The 21,424-nt window shown below is 48.2% G+C and overlaps 1 protein-coding gene across 1 annotated transcript in view; it reads left to right on the forward strand.

Annotated features, from left to right (window-relative positions):
- Window positions 1–795: 795 nt before the first annotated feature.
- The window catches only part of LOC309550638 (uncharacterized protein), a gene marked incomplete at both ends in the record, with an annotated part of 31,842 nt that continues 11,213 nt past the window's right edge, over window positions 796–21,424 (forward strand). Inside the window, 3 exons of the mRNA XM_082250976.1 lie at window positions 796–1,231; window positions 2,226–2,315; window positions 12,216–12,686. Coding sequence (XP_082107102.1) covers window positions 796–1,231; window positions 2,226–2,315; window positions 12,216–12,686 — 997 coding nt within the window. The remainder of the gene's footprint in view (window positions 1,232–2,225; window positions 2,316–12,215; window positions 12,687–21,424) is intronic.

The raw sequence follows: 21,424 nt of genomic DNA on the forward strand, positions 1-21,424 counted from the left end.
TTGTTTCATTTCAGGCTCCACCCCCGAGGATCGCACTAATCACTGGGATGACATGTATGAGAATGTCACTGGTCCGCAGCCACCCAGAGGGAGCAGAGCACCACCACCAGCGCCCACTAAAGGGAGAGGCCGGCGGCTGATGGCAGGTGAGGCGTGCCGTGTTGTTGTACATTTATGATGAATATAAGTAAACTGAGGAGCAGCAACAGCGAGGGAGGAGTTTGAGTATAATTGTGGATATCAGAAATAAACCAGAAAGCTCACTATAAATGTTTAATATATGTCATACTAGGTCAGACTTTGGCTTATTCCTTCACTTTACTCATTTTAACTAAACCAAGTGCTCCATCCTGATAGTTACTCAAACAAACTTAAACTTCTTCATTCATGTCCTCTCTAAGGAGGATCTGGGAGGCGAAGAGATTCCTCATTCATGTTCTCTCCAGGGAGGATCTGGGAGGCAAAGACCTTCCTCATTCATGTCCTCTCCAGAGAGGATCTGGGAGGCAAAGCCTTTCTCATTCATGTCTTCTCCAGAGAGGATCTGGGAGGCAAAGCCTTCCTCATTCATGTCTTCTCCAGAGAGGATCTGGGAGGCAAAGCCTTCCTCATTCATTTCTTCTCCAGAGAGGATCTGGGAGGCAAAGCCTTCCTCATTCATGTCTTCTCCAGAGAGGATCTGGGAGGCAAAGCCTTCCTCATTCATGTATTCTCCAGGGAGGATCTGGGATGCAAAGCCTTCCTCATTCATGTCCTCTCCAGGGAGGATCTGGGAAGCAAAGACCTTCCTTATTCATGTTCTGTCTAGGGAGGATCTGGGAGGCAAAGACCTTCCTCATTCATGTCCTCTCCAGAGAGGATCTGGGAGGCAAAGCCTTCCTCATTCATGTCCTCTCCAGAGAGGATCTGGGAGGCAAAGCCTTCCTCGTTCATGTCTTCTCCAGAGAGGATCTGGGAGGCAAAGAACTTCCTCATTCATGTTCTCTCCAGGGAGGATCTGGGAGGCAAAGTCTTCCTCATTCATGTCCTCTCCAGGTAGGATCTGGGAAGCAAAGACCTTCCTTATTCATGTTCTTTCCAGGGGGGATCTGGGAGGCAAAGACCTTCCTCATTCATGTCCTCTCCAGAGAGGATCTGGGAGGCAAAGCCTTCCTCATTCATGTCTTCTCCAGAGAGGATCTGGGAGGCAAATCCTTCCTCATTCATGTCTTCTCCAGGGAGGATCTGGGAGGTAAAGACCTTCCTCATTCATGTCTTCTCCAGAGAGGATCTGGGAGGCAAAGACCTTCCTCATTCATGTTCTCTCCAGGGAGGATCTGGGAGGCAAAGACCTTCCTCGTTCATGTCCTCTCCAGGGAGGATCTGGGAGGCAAAGACCCTCCTCATTCATGTTCTCTCCAGGGAGGGTCTGGGAGGCAAAGACCTTCCTCATTCATGTTCTCTCCAGGGAGGATCTGGGAGGCAAAGACCTTCCTCATTCATGTTCTTTCCACAGGAAACCTGGGAAGCAAAGACATTCCTCATTCATGTCTTCTCCCTGGAAAACCTAAATTTCAAGGACCCTTCAAGAAGGGCCTTCTAAATACTTATTCTTTTTCCAAGCCTACATCTCCACCATAGTTATTGGCCAAGGCATAATAAATATTCCTAACCCAATACAATGTATCTTCACACTCTATCTACTGGAGAACACTTCACAGTACCATGCAGAAGTATAAATGTCTTGTACCAGGCAGATAGCATAAGCAGAGCTTATGTAGGCTACAACCTACCAGCAAATACCAAACTTGGTTAGGGATACTCCAGTCCATAGGCGTGCGCACAGGGTGTGCCAGGGGTGCCTGGGCACACCCTAATCATCCTATGTGGCGCAGATTCCCCCTGTTTAGACCTTAAAAATAGTGTAAAAAATAATAAAAATAAAAAATAATTTGAAAAAATTAATAAAAAAACTACAGTCACCATCCACTGCCCCACTGACACCACTCTCTGCCTATGGACACTGTCAGTATATATACACATGCACACACAGGTGTTTGATCTTTGGGGTGCACACCCTAATGCCATAGGCTGCGCACACCTATGCTCCAGTCTACACATGGTTTTTCCATGATTGGCTGTAAAAGCTCTTAATCACTTTTGAATATGAGACTTCTCCAACTGTTTCTGTATATCGCACCCTCATGTCACAGTCTTTGGAATAATCACCCATGTTTGTGTCTTAGGGTTCCAGAAGAATTCTCTGCATCTTGCTCTGGTCTCTCTGCCGTTGTGTCTTGTTCTGTCATTGGTGGTGATTGGCCTGGCCGTGAAATGTGAGTGACGTCAGAAAAATTTATATGGTGGAGGAAAATATTCCTTCTAGTTCAACCTAATCAGAAGAGGCTCCTAAGCTGTTTTACACAATATAGACCTCACACAACCAACATTTCTTCACTATGCTGTACTGTGTGGTGATAGACCAAGAGAGGGCACCTCTGGGTGCTGCACTGTGTGGTGATAGACCAAGAGAGGGCACCTCTGGGTGCTGCACTGTGCGGTGATAGACCAAGAGAGGGCACCTCTGGGTGCTGCACTGTGTGGTGATAGACCAAGAGAGGGCACCTCTGGGTGCTGCACTCCAGCCCTGGATTTAGTTTACTAACTTTTGATATTGACAAGTGTACTTCAAAAAACAGAAAGACTTAAGGCGACAGTTGTCTCCTCCTCTTCCATCCATGTCTGCTCTCCTCCCCTCTGTCATCATTCTCCTCCTCTTCCATCCATGTCACCTCTCCTCCCCTCTGCCATCATCCCCCTCCTCTTCCATCCATGTCCATTCTCCTCCCCTCTGCCATTCTCCTCCCCTTCCATCCCTGTCCCCTCTGTCATCATTCTCTTCCTCTTCCATCCATGTCACCTTCGCTCCTCCACAGCCATCATTCTCCTCCTCTGCTGTCCATGTCTCTTCTCCTCCCCTCTGTCATCACTGTTCTCCTCTTCCATCCATGTCCATTCTCCTCCACTCTGCCATCATTCTCCTCCCCTTCCATCCCTGTCCCTTCTGTCATCATTTTCTTCCTCTTCCATCCATGTCACCTTCGCTCCCCCACAGCCATCATTCTCCTCCTCTGCCGTCCATGTCTCTTCTCCTCCCCTCTGTCATCACTGTCCTCCTCTTCCATCCATGTCCATTCTCCTCCCCTCTGCCATCATTCTCCTCCTCTTCCATCCATGTCTCCTCTCCTCCCCTCTGCCATCACCCCCCTCCTCTTCCATCCATGTCTGCTCTCCTCCCCTCTGTCATCATTCTCCTCCTCTTCCATCCATGTCTGCTCTCCTCCCCTCTGTCATCATTCTCCTCCTCTTCCATCCATGTCTCCTCTCCTCCCCTCTGTCATCATTCTTCTACTCCTCCATCCATGTCTCCTCTCCTCCCCTCTGCCATCATCCCCCTCCTCTTCCATCCATGTCCATTCTCCTCCCCTCTGCCATCATTCTCCTCCCCTTCCATCCCTGTCCCCTCTGTCATCATTCTCTTCCTTTTCCATCCATGTCCCCTCCACTCCCCACAGCCATCATTCTCCTCCTCTTCAAATCATGCCCCCCCTGTCATCATTCTCCTCCTCTTCCATTAAGTCCCCTCTCCTCCCCACTGCCATATTTTGTTTCCTCATCCATCCATTTTGCCTCCGCTACTCACAGCAATCAGTCTCCTCCTCTTCCATCCAAGTGTCCTCTCCTCCCCTATGTCATCATTCTCCTCCCCTTCCATCCATATCCCCTCTCCTCCCCTCTGTCATCATTCTCCTCCTCTTCCATTCATGTCCACTCTCCTCCCCTCTGTCATCATTCTCCTCCCCTTCCATCCATTTCCCCTCTCCTCCCCTCTGTCATCATTCTCCTCCCCTTCCATCTATGTTCCCTTTCCTCCCCTCTGTCATCATTCTCCTCTCCTTCCATCTATGCCCCTTTCCTCCCCTCTGTTATCACTCTCCTCCTATTTCATTTATGCTCCCTCCGCTCCCCACAGCCATCACTCTCCTCCTCTTCCATCCATTTCCCCTCTTCTCCCCTCTGCCATCATTATCCTCCTCTTCCATCCATATCCCCTCTACTCCTCACAGCCTTCAGTCTCCTTCTCTTCCATCCATGCCCCCTCTCCTCCTCCCTGTCATCATTCGCCTCTCCTTCTATCCATGTTCCCTCTGTCATCATTCTCCTCCTCTTCCATTCATATCCCCTCCGCTCCCCACAGCCATCATTCTACTCCTTTGCCATCCATGTCTCTTCTCCTCCTCTCTGTCATCACTGTCCTCCTCTTCCATCCATGTCCCCTCCCCTCCCCACAGCCATCATTCTCCTCCTCTTCCATTTATGTCCCCTCTCCTCCCCACTGCCATCATTTTTTCCTCATCCATCCATGTTCCCTCCGCTTCCCACAGCCATTAGCCTCCTCCTCTTCCATCCATGTCCCCTCTCCTCCCCTATGTCATCATTCTCCTCCCCTTCCATCCATGTCCCCTCTCCTCCCCACTATCACCATTCTCTTCTTCCATCCATGTCCCCTTTCCTCCCCTCTGTCATCATTCTCCTCTTCTTCCATCCATGTCCCATCTCCTCTCCTCTGTCATCATTCTTCTCCTCTGCCATTCATGTCTGCTCTCCTCCCCTCTGTCATCATTTCCCTCCTCTTCCATCCATGTGCCCACTGCTCCCATCTTTCATCATTCTCCTCCTCCTTTGTCCATGTCAACTCTCCTCTTCTTTGTTGTCCTTACCCTCCTCTTCCATCCAAATCCCTCTCTTCCTCTCTGTCATCATTCTCTTCCCCATCCATCTATGTCCCTTTTCCTCCTCTCTCTCATCATTCTCCTCCCCTTCCATTCATATCACCTCTCCTTCCCTCTGCCATCATTCTCCTCCTCTTCCACCTATGTTCCCTTTCCTCCCATCTGTCATCATTCTCCTACTCTTCCATCCATTTCCCTTCTCCTCCCCTCTGTCATCATTATACTCCTCTTCCCTCTCCTCCCCTCTGTCATCATTCTCTTCCTCTTCCATCCATATCACCTCTCCTTCCCTCTGCCATCATTCTCCTCCCCTTCCATCAATATGCCCTCTTTTCCTCTCTCTTATCATTCCCCTCCTCTTCCATTCATGTCCTCTCTCCTTCCCTCTGTCATCATTCTTCTCCTCTTCCATCCATTTCCCTTCTCCTCCCCTCTGCCATCATTATCCTCCTCTTCCATCCTTATCATCTCTCCTCCCCTCTGTCTTCATTCCCCTCCTCTTCCATCCATGTCCCCTCTCCTCTGTCATCATTCTCTTCCTCTTCCATCCATGTCCCCTCTCCTCCCCTCTGTCATCATTCTCTTCCTCTTCCATTCATGTCCACTCTCCTCCCCTCTGTCATCATTCTCTTCCTCTTCCATCCATGTCCCCTCTCCTCCCCTCTGTCATCATTCTCTTCCTCTTCCATTCATGTCCACTCTCCTCCCCTCTGTCATCATTCTCCTCCTCTTCCATCCATGTCCCCTCTCCTCCCCTCTGTCATCATTCTCCTCCTCTTCCATCCATGTCCCCTCTCCTCCCCTCTGTCATCATTCTCCTCCTCTTCCATCCATGTCCACTCTCCTTCCCTCCTTCATCATTCTCTTCCTCTTCCATCCATATCCACTCTCCTTCCCTCCTTCATCATTCTCTTCCACGTGTGTCTTCTATCCTTCTCTGTTAGAATTATTCTATTTTCCCTCGCTGTCTGTTCCTGTCTCTGGTAGTTCTTCTCCTCTCCTCTCCTCTATTCCTCCTCCTGATCCTCTTTCCCATTTTCCCCTTTTAGCTGTTATCATTCTTCATTTCCATATTGTATGGATCACTTATACAGTATACGTATCTCTACCCCCACAGGAGCCGCTGGTATTTTGCCTAGGTTTTCCCTACTTTTTGCTCTGCAGCCAGGCACAAGGTATTTCCCACAGCCAGGTGCACACATACACTTTCACTCATTACTCCAATGACCAGTCTAAGGGTTTTGTCTTTGTTGTTTTGTTGGAGAACTTGGATTGGGAATGGACTTAGTAGGATACTCCAAATTAAACTATTCACACCGAGGACTCTGACTTCCTTTCCTAGTGAAATTTGGCTGAAGTCCTTGCAAAGGCTCCTTCACCGCAGCACAGAGCAATGATTTCCCTTAACAAAGTAGTGGACGGTTCTGGAGAAAGTTCTAAGGACACTAGCCAGTGTTCTCATTGTGTGGGCCCTCAGCTGACTTAGAGCACAGGAGGGCATAACTGTCTAAGGCTCCTTAGGGTGTCCATGCTCACCAGGCTCCTGAAGTACCACCAGCAGCCTTCTCTCTCAGTGATACCAGACCAGATGCCCTATAGACTCTCCCTCTGTCAGCTATGGTACTACCAGGGTCAGCCACATAGACTTCAGGCTCTCAGATCTTCCATCTCAAGCCACATGCCAGTGTATCGGTACCCCCGCAGGAGTGACTTGGATATTGGTTTGCCCGGGCCTCCCACTGATTACTTCACAGCCAGATACAGGATATTTTCACACTTCTAGGTGCCCACGCTCTTCCGCTCCTTATCTTCAATGACCAGTCTAGGGGATTTGTTTTTATATTTCATTTAGAGAGCTTGGATAGGAGAAGAGAAGTAGTAGGATACTCTAAATTAACTATTCACAGTTGAGGACTACTCTCTCAATAAATCTGTGTAGCATCTGCAGGACCATACAGCGCCTACAGTATATGGCAGTGGTGTATTTTGGTTTTGTGCTGCCCTAGGCAAGACTAAAATTGGGCGCCCCCCCCCCCCCCCTTATGTAAATTTGCCCCACTCCTTTTTTAACAGATGTGACTCCCTCCAAAAACTAAAGGACTACAAGTCCCAGCATGAACCCCTGAGATCTCACGAGAGGGGGGGTGAGAGGGGGGTGGGTGAGGGAGAGAGAGGGGGGGTGGGAGGGGGTCGGAGAGTGAGAGGGGGGTGGGTGAGGGGGAGAGAGAGGGGGGTGGGTGAGGGAAGGAGAGAAAAAGAGGGGGGGATGAGAGATAGAGAGAGAGGGGGCAGGTGAGGGAGAGAGAGGGGGGATGGGAGAGAGAGGGGGGAAACAAAGAGAGAGAGAGGGGGGAATCAAAGAGAGAGAGAGAGAGGGGGGGCAGAGAGAGAGGGGAGATGAGAGAGAGAGGGGGGATGAGAGAGAGAGGGGGGATGAGAGAGAGAGAGAGAGGGGGGATGAGAGAGAGAGGGGGGGTGAGAGAGTGGGGGGATGAGAGAGAGAGAGAGGGAATGAGAGAGAGGGAGGGATGAGAGAGAAGGGGGGTGAGAGAGGGGGGATGAGAGAGAGAGAGTGAGAGAGAGAGAGGGGGGATGAGAGAGAGAGGGGGGATGAGAGAGAGAGGGGGGACGAGAGAGGGGGGACGAGAGAGAGAGGGGGAATGATAGAGAAAGAGAGAGGGGGTGAAAGAGAGAGAGGGAGGTGAGAGAGAGGGAGAGAGAGAGGAGGGGTGAGAGAGAGAGAGGGAGAAGGGGGTGATTCTAGCAACCAGTGGCCAATAGAGTCTCAGGTGGAGGGGTGGTGGCTTTTTTGCTGCCCCCCTGCAAAGTGCCGCCCTAGGCCTGGGCCTTGTTGGCCTAGGCCAAAATACAGAACTGGTATATGGGATGAACAAGTTCCTTTGTAGCAGAAGGAACTCAGTGAACTTTGCCTTTTCAAGTCACTAGCCAGTGCCTCCTTTAGCTTGCACCCAGTAACTGACTTCTAGCACCCAGACGGGGATCTAACAGCACAAGTCCCAAGGATCCCCTGCGAGGCTCTGTACTCACAAGGCTCCTGAAGCACACACGGTAGCCCTCTTCAGTGGTACCGGACAGGATCCATGGACATCCTCCCTCAGTCAGCTCTCATAAGAACCATGGGTTGCAACTTCAGGCCCTCAGGTCGACCACCTAAGGCCACATGGCAGCCTGTGCTTAGGAGAGGCAGCAGCCCCCTCCCCACTTGGACCTCTCTCTGTAGAGGTAGACTGGAACACGAGCCCATTGGCCAGGGCTGTACAGACATCCATGCTCACATCTGCCAGGTTCCCATTCACTGTCCAATATACTCCATAGCTATTGGATCAGTGTGAAGCATCAAGACAGCATAAGCAGCACGCTGAGTAGACCTCACTAAACAATCACAGCTCTCTGTTAAGCAGATAGATCTGTTAGGCTGTCAGTGGTGGCTAGTGCTCCATGGGCCGGGGGGGGGGGGCAGGTGTACCACACAAGCTCCAGCCCGCACACCATACCCCCCCCCCCCGGACCACACCAGCTCCAGCCCGCACACCATACCCCCACCCTCCCTGGTCTCACCCTGGACTGACATGTGGAGGACAGGCAGCGGCGGCGGCTTCCCCCTAAGTATCCTCCAAGGGTTGGGCTTCCCCTGTGTCTCCTCCCTCCTCCTCCTCCTTCACCAATAGGATGGCTTCTCCTTTTTTGGCCAATTGGGAAACGAGTCTCAAGAGAATCTGTGTGACAATAGCGAATATTCATTTGCTATTGTCACACAACTGGGTGGGCTCAGGGTGCAATGCTCTGTGCCCCAAGCCCACCCTTTTTTGAAGCCTATTAGAGCCTCTGGCTCCAATCACGTGCTTCAAAAAAAAAAGAAAAAAAAAACCCCATTGAAATCCATGCGTCCGGCACCCTGCATGTAGATTAGGGGGATGGATGCATTGATAGGGGGGGGGGCGCCCCTGCGCCCCCAATAAACGGCCCGCCACTGCTCCCTGTTAAGCAGAGAAACCAAAAACAATATATACTCACTCTAGCACCTACCTAAGAGGGCACTATATCAGCTATTTAGGCCCTCAGGTCGCCCATCTGAGGCCACATGGGCACAAGTGCTTCGGGAGGCAAAGCCTCTCCTCCAAGCCTGGTGCAATCCTCTCCTGAGAGTGACACACAGCCCATGTGCTCCTCCAATATAGATACAGGCATCCAGCATGCATTGGTGCACCTCCTCCTGTAATTGGCCAGGGCTGTATGAATATTCATGCTCCCATCTGCATGGTTTCTGTCTACTGTCCAGTACTTTCCATAGTTGCTAGGACACAGTGAAACTTCAAGACAGCACGAGCAGCACCATAGCACACTGAGCAGACTACACTAGCCAATCACAGCTCTCTGTTAAGCAAACAGCACATACAGTACATTTACCTAGCTGTCTCCCTGTTAGGCAGATGTAGCACCCTCCTAGGTAGGTGCTAGTGAGAGAGTATAGTTTGTGCTCTGTCTGCTTACCCGGAGAGATGCAGGTAAATCTATATTGTTCTCTGCCTACCAGAGAGCAGGATCGGTTAGTAAGGTCTGCTTATTGTGCTCAGAGTGCAACTCATTCAGTCTAGAGAGGGTATCCCACTGGTCCAATAGGGAGGCATGTTGGACAGTGGGAGGAAATCTGACGATTGGTTGCATGGGTTTTTGATACAGTCCTGACGATTGGCAGAGGGAAAGTTGCCTCGGTGCATGTTGGGTGACTGTGCTCGGGGTCTTTCGTTGGGGAGCGGAGTCCCGGAGGGAGGGGGTGGCTGCCTCCTCCTCTGTAGAGGTGCCATGCGGCCTCAGGGGGTCGTCCTGAGGGCCGGAAGAGTAGCAGAGAGGAGCTGAACCCAGAGGTCCTGGGAAGCTGACAGAGAGTGGAGACACTGGAGGATCTGTCTCTGCAGTACAGTGAATACAGAAACTCATGTCAAGGGACCTGACCTGAGGGGGCCCACCCCTGCTCCTAGGATAGTTAGCAGACGGGTGTTAGCTGAAAGGGGATGCTAGTAAGAGTGTCCTGAAGATAAGATATCATTCACCTAGTAATCTTGTTAGAGAGTAAAGAGAGCAAGAGACTAAACCCCATCTACACTTGAGGCAGTGTGGATTAACACCCTGGCTGTTCCTGATCACTAAAGAATTTTTGAAGATAGAAGTCTTCATCTATGTGCATAGGCGTGCGCAGGGGGGTGTGCCAGGTGTGACTGGGCACACCCTAATCACTACGCTTCAGGATGGAAAGTGGGGAAGGGGCTAGTAAATATGTAATTTACTGGTACCTTCCCTTTCTAAATGAACACTGTGAACACAACTATGTTTACTATGTTTCAGTTTGTGAATGAACAGGAAGCCGCTCAGCACAGAGCACTTTCCATTCATTCCCTGTCCTGTGCAGCTGAGGCTGCAGAGAAAGGCGTGTGTATTTGAGCTTTGGGGTGCACACCCTAATGCCATAGGCTGCATTGATAGTTTGGTCGGATCAGGATTTCTAATCTGACATTTTAATTGCTTTAATTGCCTCTTGAAGAAGCTTCCAGAGCATAGGGAGGGAAATTAAAATGATCAGTGGAATACCTTACCTTGCCTCAGCCTTAGCCTATCCCTAGAAGGAGGCATCCAGAAGGTGGCTGGGGGGGGGGGTTGATAAATACATAGGAGGCTTGGACAGATTGTTCTTTCCTCATCTGGGAAGGTTTCAGTTCTCCTGGGGGGGGGGGGGCTGTTACCCCCTGGAGATAGCCAGAGAGATAAGGAGCTTCAGTCTAGGCCTCTGTAGATGCTGAGCTGAGCGCCTATGGAAGATTTTCTGAGGATTACACTTGCTGGAGGGCACTACGTGGAGTCCTGGGTGTAGAGAAGGTTCTTGGTATCTCCCTCACTAAGGATCTACCTGTGGATGCTGGGTGGCTGACAGCGCCTAGGAGGACACTGTGAGTAAAGACCTTGTTGAGACTGATAGCTGGGCAAGTGCTATGGGGCAACTAAGCGCCAGCAGTGGCTTCTTGGACTGCTTTTGTAGGGTCCTATATATACTGGCTATTCCCCCTGCTATCTCCAGAAAGCTGCAACTGAAAGATTAGAGAGAAGTTTGTCCTCCCATTGCTGCTACTGATCATTTTGGAGTATTCTGGGACCCTAAACCCCTCTCCTGTTAAAGTTCTTCAGCAATAAATACTAACAAGATATGCCCTAGACTGAGCCTGAATTGTCAGTGTATCTGGGACTGCTCTTTTGTGATTGGCAGCCTCTTTACTACTTTGGAAGGACCCATCCATTTCTAGTGGCCCCTATTGGGGGTAAGTGATACATTATAATAGCTTCATTTGTGTATATACTTAAATTGCCCTAATTTCTAACAGATTCTGATTAGTGGCTCTGGAATTTACATAGTCCAGTTGATAAAAGACTCTCTATCTAGTTCAACCAATAGAAAGCCTCCACATACAGAGCCCTATAACCACAGGTGATCCAGGGGAAGGCAAAAAAACAATAAACCATGGTACAATTTGTTGCAGTTAAAGAAAATAAAAATCTTTCCTGATCCCCTGAAGGCAGTGGAATCCTGCACTCTATGCTGTCTTATGATTTTATTATAATTATTTTTATAGTAATACTCTTCTCTGCATCACATGCACTAATTTCCAGAAGCTTCTCCAAGCTCCTAGAACCAGGGGGAGGTACCAGAGACCTGCCTTGTTGAGCCCTCCAGCCCAGGGGCAGACTGGCAACTTTCAGCCCCGGGGGCAAGTACAAACCAGAGGCCTATGGTGCAGCGACTCAGCCCCCTTCTACTATAAATTTACCTACACTAGTTGCACACTAGAGGGTGCTACATACATAAATCGAAAACCTCCATATACAGTACCCTATGCCAACTGTGGATCCAGAGGTAGGCAAAAAAAAGAAACAGTAAAGCATGATTCAATTTGCTGCAGTTGAGGAAAAAATGAATTCCTTCCTGATCCCCTGAAGACAGTGGAATCCCGCACTCTGTTCTGTCTTATGATTGTATTCTTATAATTATTTTTAGATTAATACTCTTCTCTGTATCACATGCACTAACTTCCAGAAGTTTCTACAACCTCCTAGAACCAGGGGGAGGTACCAGAGACGTGCCTTGTAGAGCCCTCCAGCCTAACCTGGAGTAACCCAACCTAATTACAGACTCACACAACTACCTTGAGTCACAAAATAAATTTACCTACACTAGTTGCACACTAGAGGGTGCTACATACATAAATCGAAAAACCTCCATATACAGAACCCTATGCAATTTGCTGCAGTTGAGGAAAAAGTGAATTCCTTCCTGATCCCCTGAAGACAGTGGAATCCCGCACTCTGTTCTGTCTTATGATTGTATTCTTATCATTGTTTTTACATTATTACTCTTCTCTGTATCACATGTTGCAGATGTTCAGGTGTCCAGTGATCTCCAGAAGGCCTTGACCCAACACCAGACCACAATCAGCAGTCTGACTCAGAGCCTCAGGAGTGAAGAGGAACTCCTGGAGTCAGTAAAAAAGAAGCTGGAGAGCACTGAGAGTGACCTGGAGGAGACCCATCGGGAGCTGGAGAAGACCCAGCAGAATCTGGAGAAGGTCCATCTGGAGCTGGAGGACATGGTAGAAAACATCCTGGATCTGAACAGCAGTCACACTCAGAGTGTCAGGAGGGGAGAGGAGCTCCTGGCATCAATAAGGAGCAATCTGACAGCCACCAAGACTGAGCTGGAGAAGGCAGTACAGAATGGATCGGACCTGGAAGGCTCTCTACTACAGTGTCTTCAGGATAAAGAGACGTCCTCAACCGAAAGACAAAAAGCAGAAGTGACACTGAATGATGTCAAACCAAAACTGGACCAGTGTTTAGCGGAGCGGAGAGGTATTATGTGTTATCATTCTTATGCTGTTCAAGGTGTTTTCTAATAATCAAGTCCTCCCATGACCTTTTCACAAGCTAAAAGGCAATACTTAGCTATAACACTTTATTGACCAATGGATTTACATGTAGCTCCTTCCTCTAGCCAGGCTGCTAGACTATCTAGGTAATGGTTTCACTGTAGTGCAGGGTTTCTCAACCAGGGATTATAGGCGTCCCTATACTATGCCGATCGCATTGTACTGGGCATGCGCGAGATTTCGCGCTGCATTCATCGGCCCCCTCCATCTAGAAAGAGTAAGCAGGGCATACATTTGCACACAGCGGCTTCGGGTGACCAGCAAAAAGATGGCGGTGCTCTGCAAACATTTTATAAAGTAAGATTTAATGATCGTCAATCTATTATTTAAATGTATAAAACCGGATTAGCAGATGTATGAAGGGCGGTGGATAATTGTTTTGGGAAGTATTAGAAAAAAAAAAAAACGATTCTGTGGCCGGAACTCCGCTTTAACTATCTGTAAGGGGGGTAATTCTTCCCAATGATGACAGGAGTAAGGAGCATTCTTCCCACTGACTGTCACACTAATGTGTCATGAGTTGTAGATTTTTAATTTTTAGCAGGGGTTCCCCGAGACCAGAAATTTATTTCAAGGGTTCCTCTGTGTTGAAAAGGTTGAAAAAGGCCGCTGTAGTGAGTGTAGCAGTTACCTTTTGGTTTGGCCTGTTCAGGGTTTTCTGGGTGTTTGATTCCTCACACCTGCTTCTGGGAGAAGTTTCCAGAATATAGGGCAGAGAGAGTCAAATGACCAGCAATAATACTTACCTTGCCCCAGCCAATCCCTGGAAGGATGCATCCAGAAGATGGCTGGGGAAATGATAATTGTTTGGGAGGCCTTATCAGAGTGTTCTTTCCTATCCAGGGAAGGTTTCAGTTCTCTTGGGACTAATGCCCCTGGAGGTAGCTTTACTGAGGTTTCAATATGGGCCTCAGCAGGTACAAATACGAGAATTTTCTCCTTTAAATTGGGATTTTAAGGGCAATTATTACACATAATGTAAAAAAAGTAGAACATTTATTAACCTCTTTACCCCCCGCTCACTGTGCCTCTACTGCGGCACAGTGGCTCGTTCCCGTCCAGCGATGTAGACCTACGTCGCTGGACTCCTCCCCTTGTGGGCGGCGCTCACGCGCCACCGGAGGCTCGCTCCCGCTGTATTCAGTCACAGCAGGAGTTGGGCCAGGGGAGGAGCAGTGGCGATCGCCGCTGCTCTTCCCCGATCGTCGGGGAATCGAGTGTGGAGATCCGCCTGCTTGTGTAAACAAAGCGGGCGGATCTCCTAAGTGATAGACAGGGTCAGATTACAGGGTTCAGCATAGCTGAACCTGCGATCTGTCCCTGTGTCACTCAGTCCCCTCCCCCCACACACGTCAGTAAGCACCAGGAATACATTAACCCCTCCCTCTCCAATAATATTAACCCCTTCCCTGCCAGTGTAATTTTTACAGTAACAGTGCATATTTATAGCACTGATTACTGCAGTAATGTCACTGGTAACCCCAAAAGTGTCAAAAATATCAGTCAAGGGTCCGATCTGTCCGCCGCAATGTCGCAGTCCCGTAAAAAAAATCGCAGATCGCCGCCATTACTCGTTAAAAAAAAAAACACCAAAAATGACAGAAATCTTTCCCTTAGTTAGTAAACGCAATAACTTTTGCGCAAACCAATCAAAATACTCTTATTGTGATTTTTTTTTACCAAACATAAGTAGCAGAAAACAAATTGGCCAAAAATTTAAAAAAATTAGATTTTTACATTTTTTTGGGGGGAATTTCATATAAAAAAATGTGAAAAATATTGTTATTTTTTCAAAATTTACGCTCTTTTTTTGTTTATAGCGCAAAAAGTAAAAATCGCACAGGTGATCAAATACCACCAAAAGAAAGCTTTGTTGGTGGGAAAAAAAGGACGTAAATTTCGTTTGGGTACGGCGTCGCACGACCGCGCAATTGTCAGTTAAAGTGTCGAATCGCAAAAAGTGGCCTGGACGTACGACAGCAAAATCCTCCGGTGGTAAAGTGGTTAATGTTATTCATAAAAATTACAAAGTTGCATAAAACACAAAGATAATAAAAACAGTGCAAAGACACCAATTGTAATACAAACAAGAGGCATAACAAATCCTTGGACCAAAAGTTGAAAGGGACCCAATACACCTCCAAAAGAGGGAGTGTTCTTTTGGAGGTGTATTGGGTCCCTTTTAACTTTTGGTCCAAGGATTTGTTATGCCTCTTGTTTGTATTACAATTGGTGTCTTTGCACTGTTTTTATTATCTTTGTGATTTATGCAACTTTGTAATTTTTATGAATAACCTTAATAAATGTTCTACTTTTTTACATTATGTGTAATAATTGCCCTTAAAATCCCAATTTAGAGGAGAAAATTCTTGCTTCATATGGGATGGTGGCAATTTTTTTACCACCTCTGATCTGAGATGTTGTTCCTTATGGGCCTCAGCAGGAGCTGGACAGAGGGCCTAGAGAAGATTGCTATGGAGGATTTTTGTTACTCTCTGGGAGGAATGTTAAAGAATGTGTGTGGGAAAGCACTGTCTGAAGTCCTGGTCTGGAGAAGGATCTTTTATCTCCCTCACTGATTATCTTCTGGTGGAACCTGGGTGGTGGTCAGCCCCTGGGATGCTGTGAGTAAGACCTGATGTAGAACTTTCATGTGTGACTGCAGTGATAAGGATTTAGAGTGAATATTGTCCTCCTATTGATTTATAATTCTGTTTTGGAGTATCCCGACCCTAAACCCCTCTCCTTTTTCAATAACTTCAGCAACAAATAGTTAAAATACATCACTAGATGGAGGCATTGTTGCAGGTATGGGTAAGACCATGTCTGTGGCAGACTAGCTAGGGAGACCTAGGCATATTCTTAGTGGCCTCTCTGTGGGTGAGCGCTCCTACTAGGCTGCACAGGTCAATGACTTCCATTGCAGCAGTACAGCTTGGTCAGGAACATTGGTCAGAACATACCCCCAACTACTGAGTGGACAAAGAAGTATCAGGACACTGAAGAGGCCATCACTATGCTCTGTCCTTCTGTCTGTGTGTTCACTCCTCCTAGCCATAGGTGTTCCTTTTCCAGTGCTGCTGTGCAGGTGATAACAGGAGGCTCACATTGAAGAAAATTGGGTAATTAAACTAGTTCATTAACCTCATAAACAATAATGAATAGAAGAACATTCCACTGACTAGTGGTCATTTATTCCATGACTTTGAGAAACACAGCAAATGCGTCTTATACTAATTTTAGTAACTGCAGCATGGGATTCTGGGAGATTTCCACATTCCAGTTCTCTCACTTTCTGAGGTTGTTTCATTCATTGATAGTGATTGTGGTGTTACCCCATTTCCCATGAAAGATGTAACCAATTGGAGTAGCCTTTCTCAACCTTTTTACCCTCAGAAAACCCCTAAAATAACATTTCAGGTCTCTGGGAAACCCTGCTAAAACCAATTTATCTGGGGTCAGTAGGAGAAACGTCTTTTACATTGGTGGTCAGTGGGAGGAATGTCCCTTACATTGGTGGTCAGTGGGAGGAATGCCTCTTGCATTGGTGGTCAGTGGGAGGAATTCCTCTTGCATTGGTGGTCAGTGGGAGGAATGTTCCTTACATTGGTGGTCAGTGGGAGGAATGTCCGCTACATTGGTGATCAGTGGGAGGAATGTCCGCTACATTGGTGATCAGTGGGAGGAATGTCCGCTACATTGGTGATCAGTGGGAGGAATGTTCCTTACATTGGTGGTCAGTGGGAGGAATGTCCCTTACATTGGTGGTCAGTGGGAGGAATGTCTCTTGCATTGGTGGTCAGTGGGAGGAATGCCTCTTACATTGGTGGTCAGTGGGAGGAATGCCTCTTGCATTGGTGGTCAGTGGGAGGAATGTCCGCTACATTGGTGATCAGTGGGAGGAATGTCTCTTAAATTGATGATCAGTTGGAGGAATGCCTCTTGCATTGGTGGTCAGTGGGAAAAATGTCTCTTATGTTGGTGGTCAGTGGAAAGAATGCCCCCCCCCCCCTTACAGTGGTGGTCAGAATGACATCCTTGAAGACAGCTCATTGGTGTCCTGCTTCTAGCTCTTTTGAGTGGCGCTGGTCCTGAAATTATCCAGGCACTATCAAATGTGAGGTCAATCAGCAATAGTTCAAGGAATCCTTAGCTACCTATAGGCGTATGCAGGTAATCGGCTGGCCTGTAGGTGGCACTCTGCCATTGTTACAGGGGAATAGGATTCTATAAGGGAATTTTGGCCTTTTGGTGACTGCATTAGTCCTCTCTGGGAAGGTAGGCATCTGACTGGATGCTGAGTTCTTGAGAGAGCTGAGGTTGCCATCTTAATATGGAAGCCAATTAATAAGGGATCCTACGTCATTTGAGCACCCTTCAGGCTAGTGGCCGGTTAGGAAAAGGACCCCGCTGAAAAGGGAGAGAAAGGTTCTTGGCAATTAGGAACAATGCGAGGGACATTGTCTGGTATGGCAGAACTTTCTGAAATATTTTTCAGTGGTGAGAATTTTCCTGTTCCACCACCCCTCCAGGAGAATCCATCCTGTATGTGCTCCATTACCAACCATGCCTATAAAAGTTGCAGTTAACCACTTGCCGACTACCGCACGACTATTTACTGCGGCGGTCAGCCCCTCACAGGCAAAGCAACATAGGGCTACGTCGCTAGCCTGTGAGGCTCTAGGGAGCGAGCGTGCGCCGCCGGAGGTGCGCTCCCACTCCCGCTCAGTCACGGACCCCCCCGCGCGTGTGACCGGCGGACCCGATGTCCGCCGTTCACTCGCGATCGTCCGTTACACCGGAAGAAAGGCAAGCGGCTAATGTAAACAAAGCCGCCTGTCATTCTCCCCTGTGTAAGAATGGAGATCACACGGTTCTTCTATGTAGGACCGTTGATCTCTGTTCTTACACATCAAGCCACAGCCAATCACAGTTAGAATCACGCCCCTGGGGACACACTTAACCCCTCCCTCTCAAAAAAGTTAACCCCTTCACTGCCAGTGTCATTTTACAGTAACAGTGCATATGTATAGCACTGATTACTGCAGTAATGTCACTGGTAAACCCAAAAGTGTCAAAAATGTCAGTCTAGGGTCCGATCTGTCTGCCGCAATGTTGCAGTCCCGCAAAAAAAATCGCAGATCGCCGCCATTACTAGTTAAATAAAAAAAAAACAAAAATGACAGAAATGTTTCCCTTTGTTAGTAAACGCAATAACTTTTGCGCAAACCAATCAAAATACGCTTTTTGCGATTTTTTTTACCAAACATAGGTAGCAGAAAACAAATTGGCCAAAAATGTTAAAAAATTTTGATTTTTACATTTTTTTTGGGGGGAATTTCATATAAAAAAATTTGAAAAATATTGTTATTTTTGCAAAATTGTCGCTCTTTTTTTGTTTATAGCGCATGATCAAAAAATCACACAGGTGATCAAATACCACCAAAAGAAAGCTCTGTTTGTGGAAAAAAAAAGGACGTCAAATTTGTTTAGGTACAGCGTCGCACGACCGCGCAATTGTCCGTTAAAGTCACGCAGTGCCGAATCGCAAAATACTCCCTGGTCAGGAAGGGGGTAAAATCTTCCGGGGCTTAAGTGGTTAATGAAAGCCGTTGTGTTATTTCCCGTGGGTACCTGTAAGCAATAAAAAGTAAAATTAAACCACACCAGAGTGGGTTAAAACTGTGCAAACACTAAAAAAGACCTTTCCAGTTCATTCACAGTCCTCATAGAAAACCAATGAGTGGTGTGTGATGTAAATCAGGCCGGAAGAGTCCTCCACCATTAGTGACCACACTTAGTCGCTTACCAGATAACCATGACCACTACAGAAGAAAAGCACAATTATACATTTATTCTCAATGCTTAATGCTGGGTTCCAGGTAGATTCAGTCAATTACACCACTTGCTCCACTTCCTCCAGTGTTGGGATCGATTCACCACCAAAACAGTAGTATCACTCCCAAATCATGCAGGTCGTAGAGAAATCAGAACCATCTCACAGTGTAGTAAACTCCAAAAAACGCATTTATTCCAAGTATTGCACTTACATAAAACAAAGTAAACCCAGCATATATATACAAGGTTGTTTCAAACCAACAAGATGGCCGCCATCCTTTCCGGTGCTGGATGATGTCACACATCATGGCTCCACCTTTTTTTTGTCTCCACTGCAGGTGGTGCTTGACTGCAGAGGGAGAAGAAGTCAGGAGGAACATGGTTCCTCTTTAGTTTCCTGAGTCCCTGGGGCAGAGATCTAATTGGATGCTGGTCACCCATGTGGATATTTACAACCCTGGCCCCTGGGTTTGGCATGCATTTGTGTGTGAGTAGTGCAGTGGTGTATTTTGGTTTTGTGCTGCCCTAGGCAAGAATAAAATCAGACGCCACCCCTACATCTAAATTTGTTCCACCCCAGCCGTGGTATACCGTTCTTGTCTCAGGGTCTGATGAGGAAGCTGCAGCCATTTACAGTGCGGCTTCCACATCAGACCCTGAGACATGATTCATCCAAGTGCCACATGGATGGACAGGGTCAGCAGGACAGAGGATGGGGTGGCACTGGTGAGCACTGATGAGGAGGCACTGATGAAGCTGCACTGATATGTGCCACTGATTGGCAGCACTGAAGGGCACTGATTGGCAGCACTAATGGACACTGATTGGCAGCACTGATAGGTAGCACTTATAGGCACTGTTGGGGCTGCACTGATCATCAGGACAATGCTGATCAGTGCCCTGATTATCAGTGTAGATGTCCCTTTTCATACTGGCTGGTTATTGTCTCTCTCCTCCCCCATGCTGTGACAATGAGAGGATGTTTACATTGTGATCAGCTGTGATTGGACACAGCTGATCACGTGGTAAAGAGCCAATGTGATTGGCTCTTTACTCCGACCTGTGATTAGCTGTGTCTGAAGGACACCGCAATCACAGAGCACGCCGGGTGCATGCCGCAGCGGGCGCGTGGGGTGCGCAGTTCTGGGAGGACATTAATAGAATGACACCTACTGCGTGGTCACCTGGGGGGCGGTCACCCCCCCCAAAATCCATACCAGACCCCCAGGATCTTATCCAAGCATGCAGCCCAGCTGGTCAGGAAAGGAGGGATGAGGGAGTTCCCCCTCCTGAACCATACCATACCGGGCCACATGCCTTTAAACATGGGGGTGCTTTGTGGTGGGGGGGGCTCTGCCGTGATCTGTGATTAGTTGATCTGAAGGACACAGCGATCCCAGAGCACGTTGGGTGCATGCCACAGCGGGCGCACGGGGTGCACAGCTTTGGGAGGACATCAATAGAATTACGGCTACAGCACGGTCACCTTGCGGTAAAGAAAAAAATGCTCTGCCTTCTAGGACGGCCGCCCGGTGAATGCCTCCTATGTGCTGAGACAGTTCTTATATAGGTAAGGACAGAGCCACCTGGCAAAGTCACAGTCAAAGTGCAGCGGGCAGCCTGATTGACGATGGATTTACATCAATGGATATTGTTTTTTTTTAGTTTTTATTAAAGGAATTGTCAAAAACTGTCTATTACTTTTTAACACTTTTTTGGTGAATGGGTGAATGTACTCCATACTCATTCACATGGGGGGGGCGAACCCCACAACCACCAGCCAAGGTTGTGGGGATGAGGCCCTTGTTCCCATCAACATGGGGACAAGAAGCTTTGGGGTGGGTGGGCCCAATAGCAACCACCCAATAGCAACCACTTCCCCATGTTAAGGGCATGAGGCCTGGTATGGTTCAGAGGGGTGGGGCGCTCGCTCATCCCCCCCCCCCCTTTCCTTACCTGCCTGGCTGCATGCCCTGATAAGGATCTGGTATGGATTTTTTTTATTAAAAACGATTGTTTAAAAAAAAATTGTTTGTATCGATACATAACCCCCAGGGCAGTACCCAGACTCCCATGCCCCTTTAATGGCCAATTACTTGCATATGAGCCTTCAAAATGGGCACTTTTGATTTTTTCGGTTCAGCTCCTATAGACTTCAATGGGATTTGCCGTTCAGGTTAGAACTTTTCCCCTGTTCAGGAATTCTGCTGCAAACCCAACAGGGAGGTATTCGCCCATCTCAAGTAGGATACCGAGTTGAGAATGGTTAAAGCAGAGTTCCACACAAATGTGGAACTGCCGCTCATTTGCAACCCCCCCCCCCCCCTCCGGTGCCATTTGGCACCTTTCAGGGGGGAGGGGGGAGGGAGGAACGGGTACCTGTTTTTGACAGGTACCCTTCCCCACTTCCGGGAAACAGCGCCGCGGCGCAGTTAGGTCCCCTCCTCCTACCCCCCGCCACGAGCCAATCCGAATGCGCAGCATATATGGCACAGGCCATATCCACCCCCTCCATAGACTTTCAGGGTAGGCCCGAGGTCCCACACCCTACTAATCACTGTGAGTAAAGTGCACATGTGCAAATGACAAACACAAGAATAAAAGTGGGGAAAGAGAAGTGGAAAAGTGCTTAAAGTGCCATGGTGCATTCATGTGGCAGGCCCTTAGGCCAGAAATCCAAATTTCTCTGGTCCCAGCCCTAGAGGCAGGTGTGAAAAAACTGTGTAAGTGCAGGGACCAACGTGCCGAAAAACTCCAGATGAGTTCCCCCACCTGTTAGAATTAAGGCATCCCTGGCTGAGCCATACCAGGGGCACATACACC

The sequence above is a fragment of the Pelophylax lessonae genome, assembly GCF_965119305.1.
Source record: "Pelophylax lessonae genome assembly, chromosome: 1".
In the NCBI taxonomy this organism is placed as follows: Eukaryota; Metazoa; Chordata; class Amphibia; order Anura; family Ranidae; genus Pelophylax; species Pelophylax lessonae.